Source organism: Lathyrus oleraceus, chromosome 6 (assembly GCF_024323335.1).
Source record: "Lathyrus oleraceus cultivar Zhongwan6 chromosome 6, CAAS_Psat_ZW6_1.0, whole genome shotgun sequence".
In the NCBI taxonomy this organism is placed as follows: domain Eukaryota; kingdom Viridiplantae; phylum Streptophyta; class Magnoliopsida; order Fabales; family Fabaceae; genus Lathyrus; species Lathyrus oleraceus.
The window spans coordinates 506,810,011-506,818,585 of record NC_066584.1 but is presented as its reverse complement, the minus strand read 5'-3'; the positions used below and the strand labels follow the sequence as shown (position 1 = coordinate 506,818,585).

At 36.7% G+C, this 8,575-nt stretch overlaps 1 protein-coding gene across 1 annotated transcript; it reads left to right on the top strand.

The window, feature by feature from the left end:
• The first annotated feature begins 2,772 nt into the window (after positions 1-2,772).
• Positions 2,773-5,886, top strand: LOC127097018 (putative pentatricopeptide repeat-containing protein At5g08310, mitochondrial). Its single transcript, XM_051035536.1, has one exon. The coding sequence runs from the start codon at positions 2,921-2,923 to the stop codon at positions 5,384-5,386; it is 2,466 nt and encodes an 821-aa protein (XP_050891493.1). The 5' UTR covers positions 2,773-2,920; the 3' UTR covers positions 5,387-5,886.
• Positions 5,887-8,575: the final 2,689 nt, after the last annotated feature.

The following is an 8,575-nucleotide window of genomic DNA, read 5'->3' as shown; positions in this document are numbered from 1 at the left end:
TTTTGAGCCATTATCCTTTCGATAAGGGTTGCTAGGCTATTCTCTCTTAAGAGATTCCCCTATCAAACTTGATGAACGACCTGATCAGCATTTTGGTTTCGATTAACCATCATGACAGGTGGACGCTCTACTTCCCTATGTATCTCTTGTTCGACCACTTGGGGCACCACTTGTTGCCCCTGATTTACAATATTTTCCTTTAAAACTAGCCCTTCGTTTTGAACCTGCCTAACGATTTAGGGTTGCTTAATAGGTTGAACCCGTGCTGAGGGAGCACAAAAAAAATCAGCAATTTGATTCATTTGAGTTGCCAACTGTTGGTAAATCTGATTCGTATTTTGAATCAATGGGTTGAATATCGTACCCATATGTTGGGTGAGAGTATTTACCATACCATGGTTACTCTCATCCATCTGTTGTCTCATTTCCATTACGAAATTCATCGTGAACGTTGACACTTCATGGGAACCAAATCACATTCCCATCTGGGGTGGTATGGTTTGACCATGATTACCTATGGCCGATCCATACGCCAAGATTGGCGAATACGTATTCGCAACATTATTAGCAAATGTCGCAGAATTAGTATGTAGTTTTGCCATCATTGATGTTGGCATCCCATAAGGTTGGTCACGTCCCAACATGGGCATTATGAAATTTGTGACAAAAGTCCTAGCCTCTGTCGCCATAATTGGTCTAGGAGACACTGGGTGACTCTTGGATATTGGAGACAAAACCATTCATTTTGCAGAGTTAATAGTGTAACTGTCGTCGATAATATGGTTGTTGTGCTAACACTCGAAGGGATTGTTTCAGTCGACATTGTTGCGATCGTGCATGTCCTAGTGCTATTAGAGGGTTGTTCTCCATTGTTACTCCCTCTGTTCCTTTTTAAGTGTCATTTTTTTACTTTTTACACATACCAAGAAAGCTAATCATTATTGTTACTTTTTTCAACGATAATTCTCCTTTTACCTATAATACCCTTAACTATTTATTACATTCATTTTACTTTTTCTCTCTCTGTAATAATTACCTAGGAATAATTTTGACAAAATATAATTAATATTACCTTGAACTTTGTAAGTTACAATTAAAAAGGAACAAAACTTTTTCAGAAAAGAGACACTTAAAAAGGAACAGAGGGAGTATTTATAGGAATAACCATCCTCCTAGCGTATCTCCTTATAGGATTTCTAACTTCACTCTTTGTTATTTTACCACTCATTAGTCTCATGCACACTAAAAAATGAGAAGTTAATGAAAATGAAGAACTTTTAGATGATATTTTTTCGAAATAAAATCAACAATTCACAAAAAAAAAGGGTCCCATCGGGCGTGCCAACTTGTTTACTGGTGAATTTGGTAAACAAAACAAGTTTCTATAAATACTTAAGGGATCAAACTCGAAAATCTCTCGGATATCTTTGTGTGAATCTAAACCTCTGAACACCATGTTGTGATCGAAATCGAAACACAATGAAGATAACAATGTGAAATTTTAACAAGACTTGGAACGTAAAAGGTTTTTAAAATAAAGATAAATTGAAATCGAAATGCAAACTGAATATAAAATGACAAGAATCGAAATGTAACTGAATGCAGAAAAAGGTTTGAATGTAAAAATGCTTGAAATTTATAAATGTGGAACGCATACGTACATTTTCTTCACTCGTTTCTCAATTACGCATATACTTTGAGTATGTAGAAATATGAGTACAATTGTGGACCATCATAACATAAACAGGTGTCCCCTTTTATACTAATCTAAAATAACTATCTACAAACTGTCGACTAAATAAATCACGACACGATTTCACTTCCATGCATCTGTTATCTTCGACGAGTCTCCAAGTATCTTTGAGTAACCATCTGCTCTAATCAATTCCTGCTCTTTTAATCAGGCCAAATAACTAACTAGAACATTTGAAATCCACAAACTTAACTACCTCGACCAACGCTCTTCGACCTTCAGCTGCCTCAACCAAACTTGTCATATACATAACTTTTTGACATGTTCAAATCACATTGACTCAACTTCGATTTAATACATCTGATTTTTAACTTTCATTATGGCACACTTATTCTTACTTGCCATTTATAGTTAGGTCGAAAAATCTAAGGTAACACTTGTACGCCCAATAACCAAAAAAATGACGACCTGAGTTCAAATTTGTCAAAGCCGTCATCGATGGAGATGGAAGACCATAGTTGCATTCGACATGATTGAAGCAAGAAACAATACGATTACTTGATGTTGAATATTGGGACATGGTGTTGAGCGTTGAATTGTGAAGATTGATACGATTTCTAGGATTTTCTGGGGAAGGAGAAGAAGATCACGATTTCTAGAATTTTCTGGATGCAAATAGGGATGAGCACGACTGTAGGATTTTTTCTGTGGTGTTTTATAATTAGATGAAATAATTTAAAATATTTTTCTTTTAAAATGTTTAATTTAAAATTATTTTAAATAATGTGGTAATTTTTTTTAAAAAAAAAATTAGTCAATATATTTTTGCCACATCACAAATAGACTTGTATACAATTTTGGAAGGGAAAAATAAATCCAAAATTATTAAAAACAACCAACCTAAAACCTGATTTTTTTTAAAAGACTAAAATGTTAAAAAAATTAAAGAAAAGGATCAAAACTTTATTTAAAGTTAATATTATGAATAGAATAGTTAAATAAATTTTTATATTAGGATAAATTCTCATATTTTACTCGTTCAAAATCTAGTATATACCGTTAACATAGTCCATATTAGTATCACCTTAAACAAAAGTTTCCTTCCTCCATAGTTATCATTTCATTTTCGTCGAAGTAACAACGTTGTAAGAAATCAGAGAAATTAACGTTGTAAGAAATCAGAGAAATTAACGTTGTTGTCGTCGAAATTCTAAGGTTTCCTATCTCATGGCATGTAAACTCAACAAATTCAAACTCACTCGCTCTTTCTTTTCCTCCAAACTCCGGTATTCTTCTTCTTCTTCTTCTGCTCAAACCGCAGATTCCATTGTTTCCATCTTCACCACCAAAGGGCCCTCCGCACCTGAACTCAACAACTTCTCACCTTCACTAACCCCTCACCTTGTCGAGTCCGTCCTCACGCGCCTCCGCAGCTGGCGCGTCGCCCAAAGCTTCTTCCATTGGGCTTCCATCCAACACCCTTATCACCACACTTCCTTCACCTTCAACGCCATCGCTTCTATCCTCTCCCGTTCATATCAAACCCAACCTCTCATTGACCTCGCCAAACACCTCCCAAATTCCTCATGCACATTCACCCCCGGTGCCTTCTCTTTCTTCCTTCGCTGCCTCGGTAATCTTCGCTTGGTTCAAGAAGCCAACCACCTGTTTGATGAAATGTCGCTTAAGGGTCTCTGTGTTCCAGATCGTCTTTGCTACAACACTTTGTTGGAGGTTATTTCGAAATGTGGGTCCCTTCATTTGATGGAGATGAGGTTGAATGAAATGAAGGGTTTTGGTTGGGAGTTTGATAAGTATACTCTCATGCCTATTCTTGTTACTTATTGCAATGCTAGTAGATTTGATCAGGCTTTGAGTGTTTATGAGGAAATGGAGGAGAAAGGTTGGGTTGATGAACGTGTTTGTTCAATGATGGCATTGCATTTTTCAAAATGGGGTAAGGTTGATAAGGCTTTTGAGTTGGTGGAGAGAATGGGTGAACGTGGAATGAGACTCACTGAGAAGACTTTTTGTGTTTTGATTCATGGGTTTGTCAAGGAGTCGCGGGTTTATAATGCACTCCATCTGTTTGATATAATGCGCCAGGAGAATGGTTTCACTCCTGATGTTTCCTTGTACGATGTTCTCATTGGAGGGCTCTGCAAGATTAAGGACAGTGACGGGGCTTTGAGTTTGCTTTCCAAGATGAAGGAATCTGGAGTTAAGCCGGATATTGGAATCTTTACTAAATTGATATCATCTTTTTCGGATGATAAAAGTATGGTTTCCAAGCTACTGAAAGAAATTCTGGAAGGGGAAGAAGATGAAAAAACTCTTGTTTTGATTTATAATGCCATTTTGACTTGTTATGTGAATGATGGGTCAATGGATGAAGCTTATCGCCTTATTCAAATGATGATTCACAGCAAATCTAGTACTGAGGATGATGCATCCCGGATGGATGCTTTCTCCAAGGTCACCAAGAAATTGGTTTTCCCCAACATCACTTCCTTTAGCATTGTGATCGATGGCTCACTAAAAAAAGATCAGCTGGACCTTGCCCTTAGCCTCTTTAATGATATGCGGAAAATGGTTGGTAAACCGACTATTTCTATTTACAACAATCTGATTGATAGTCTCTGCAAATCCAATAGATTGGGGGAGAGCTGTGAGCTCTTGATAGAGATGAAAAAATTAGGGGTTGAACCAACTCATTTCACTTACAACTCCATTTATGGTTGCATGTGTAAAAGAAAGGATGTCTCGGGAGCGCGCAATATGTTGAAGGAGATGGGTGCGTGTGGGCATGGACCATGGATAAAACATACCACCCTTCTTGTGAAAGAGCTGTGTAATCACGGGAGGGTGATGGAAGCATGTGACTTTCTTGATAACATGGTTCAGCAAGGCTTCCTTCCCGATATAGTTTCGTATTCTGCAGCAATTGGTGGCTTGGTTAACATTCAAGAAGTGGATCGTGCAACCAAAATATTCAGGGATTTGTGTTCTAAGGGCCATTGTCCGGATGTGGTTTGTTTTAACGTGTTGATAAGAGGGCTATGCAAAGCCGATAGATTAGCAGAGGCTGGAATTTTGTTCGATGAGCTTGTTGAGAGGGGTCTTTCTCCCTCAGTTGTGACCTACAATCTGTTTATTGATTCTTGGTGCAAAAATGGTTCTGTTGATAAAGCTATGGCGCTTCTATTCAGAATGTGTGAAGAAGATAAGGAGCCTAATGTTATTACATACACAACTTTGGTGGACGGATTATGCAAAGCAGAAAGGCCTGATGATGCCCTCTTGCTCTGGAAGGAGATGGAAAAAAAAGGTTGCCCTCCAAATCGAATTGCTTTCATGGCACTGATTTACGGTCTTTGCAACTGCCGTAGGCCAACTGAAGCCCTTTGTTATTTACGCGAGATGGAACAAAAAGAAATGAAACCGGACTCCTTCATTTATATTGCATTGCTAAGTGCTTATTTGTCTGATTTGAATTTGACATCTGCATTTGAGATTTTCAAAGAGATGGTTGATTTAGGATTTTTTCCAAATCGACTCGATAAAAATTACCCCATTGCAGTGGATGCAATCCTAAAGTTTTGTAAGGATCACAGAACATCCTCAGCCATCCAAGTTCTAATGGAAGAGGGGAAGATTCCAACACACAGTGAACTGTTGGAAGTAAAAGATTGATCAAAGGAATTTCAACCATTTTTTGCTATTGCTAGAGTAAGTAAACGTTACGTATCAAACTGATAGGTTTGGCACAGAAGCGTATGTACAGAAAAACGCTTCTGTCGCACTCCACTGATATTTTGTCCACAAAGAGAATGCGAGCTCTGGAATTAATCTAAGTTTTATGTTGGCGTGGTGATTAAAAATAGTCAAAGGGGGAGGGGGAATAATAGATTGGTTTCAGCATACTAAAAAGGGTCAGAAGAAAAGTGTGCTTTTCTTTAAGCTTAGAAGAGTATGCCATATCAGAAGAAAAGTTGTATTAATTACTTTTCTTACATTATTATGGTGCCATTTTTGTTCATGGGATAAAAATAAATACAAATTATAGTAGAGATAAAAGAGCAATTAAATTTATTGTGACATATTTTCTTCCAAAAATGTATTTGGAGTAAAAGAATTTTCATGTGTGCCGTACTGAAATTAGACTTCCAGTCGTTGACTTCTGTTGACTACCATTATATGTTGAAATTTGGATGGAGTGCTCTGCATGTTCACAAGCAATACCATTACTTGCTTGTCATTAAATTAAACTTGTGCTAAACCCGATGATAAAAATAATTCGATGACAAAAATAATTTAAATGGCAAAATTTTATTACCTCTCCCGTTTCATATTATAAATATTTTTTTTTAATTCTTTAAATAATAGACGTATCTTTATATCAATTATTCAAAGAATTTTAAAAAATAAAATTTATTTATAATATAATACGGAAGAAAGAGAGTATATAATAAAATATGGAGTTAAAAATTCATCATCGAACAGGAGATCGGAGTTAAGCTGAAACAAAAAGTGTTTAACAATTAGGAACAAAAGCTAAAAAAACTACAAATCACGAAGCAAAGATCAGAAAAAGAAAAACAAGAAGGAAAAAAACACTAAAATACTCTTAATGGAACAATCAAATTATAGAGCTACAACCAAACGAGTATTAGGTTAGACTTTAGATCGCCAACATTGCCATCAATAGAATAAAGATCTTGAAAGAAAAATCAAAGTCACACACATAACCTCGGAAGTATGTCTTAACACTTGATCCGCTATTACTTGAGACGATAGGATTCTAAAGTAAATTAGAAATAGATGATGAGTTCGCTACTGACCTACCAAGAAATCAGTTCCAAGCAAAAAAAATTATATTTTTCTGCACCTTTTTCACGTCTGTTTATGAAATAGAGAAAAGTTTATTTTATGCCCTATCTAGATAGATCACATTATTACATGCTAAATCATAGCCTCATCTTAGCCATATCTTCTAAAGAGAGAGAAAAACTCAAAGAATCCTAAGATCCATAGGGAGAACCACTTGTCACCCTAACCACCGAAGAAGCTAAATCACATGTAACAAACATATGAGAGACTGATTCTAACAAACCCAAACACAAAATACAAAAGATGCTATCAGAACCGATAATGACCTTTCGTTTAAACAGATTCTCTCTAGATGGGAACTTATCTTGCAAAAGCTACCAAGAGAAAAGGACCACCTTAAAAGGAGTCCACTATCATACCTCAAAATATATCCTCCATTTTCCTACCTTTTGCTTAGTTTCACTTGCATACATGGGATCATATCATCCATCATCATAACTTTAGCATGACCTTTGCATTAGGTCATCAGCTCACAAGCATAGCCACATTCTTTGTTTAATCTTAACATTAGGGCTTTTCACTTTGATTTACTTATCAACTAACCAAAGCATAAATAAGAGATGGTACTTGTTTGTTCCCTTGTTCGTGTAGGTGACCATGCCTCAATTCAAGACAAAACAAGAGGTCATTTTGGTCAAGAAATATGCAAGTGTGGTTCATGTGTTTATTTCCATGCCATTTCATCCAATCTTTAAGTCATCCTCAAGATCATTCAATTTTTAATCAAGTTTGCTTCAAAGGATACTCATTCCATCAGTATTTTGGCTTGGGATGCAAGAGAATTTAAAGTTTGCACAAGTTGGCACAAGTTTGGTTGGCCTAATTTGCAAGTGTGGCTCACTTTTGATCCAAACCCCACAAATTATTCAATTTTCAACCAATTGACAAGATTCTTTGAGCCAAATGTCCCTAATGAGTTCCTCTACAACTTTTTCTCAAGGCTCAAGCATCAACTCAACTCTTAAGGACATAAATTTTGGAAGGGGCTAAGTTTCCAAATTATGCCAAGACCTTGGCATGACCCCCTACTTTACACATGTGCCATTTCCAGCTCAAGCATCCAATTGGCAAACTTCTTAATGCATTTTGTCAAGCTCATAACAAAGATCATTTGGCCCAAGTTAAACTCAAAATGCACGAGGGAATCAAAAGCTATGGTGTCATGAACTTGGAGTCTCAAGATGCCCAAAATATGCCAATACTGTTTGACCAGATGCCTGACCAAGAAGGCATGTCACGACCTTAACTTTTAACACTTGCCATTTTCACCTCAAACCTCCTTTTGATGTGGTTCTTTTTGCATTAGATTAATTGCAATGAGATGAACAAAAGGCATAAAGAAAATCACAAAACACACAAGGGAATTGCATTGGCCTAGCTTCAAACATGGTGCCATGAACTCTATTTTGCACGAAACCTAGATTTTGTAATTACAATCATTCTTCATTTTGGGACCACTTGCACGTGTGCAACTTACTCGTGACACCAAAACACGCGCAAACAAGCTGAAAACGACCAGGTTTCATCATCAATTCATGCTTTGCTCACCTATTCTTACACAAGCACCTTTTGACAAATTTTCAACCCTAGCTCACACAATTCGAGATCTGTTTGGCATGTGTGAGCTTTCCATTTCATTTCCTATAAATAGGGGAGTGATTTGCCTTCATTTGTAAGCTTGAACAACCAGAAAAACCTTGCCTCACTTGAACCCGATATCAGTTCAAAACTAGTTTGTGGTTTCTTCAGTTCAAGCTCTTTCAACCTCAAATCTTTGCCTATAAAGCTTCATCGACATCATCTGAAGTTAACTGCATCATCACTTTTCCTTGAAACCTCTTGCATTGTGCTCCCCATTTCTTCCATTGTTGACCTTCGAAGCTTCAACTAGAAAGGTAACTACGAGTTAAATCTTTGAGCAAACAAGTTACCACACTCTTTGCATTGTTCCACTGATCAAAAGCCCTCAATTACCATTCATTTATCTTTTGT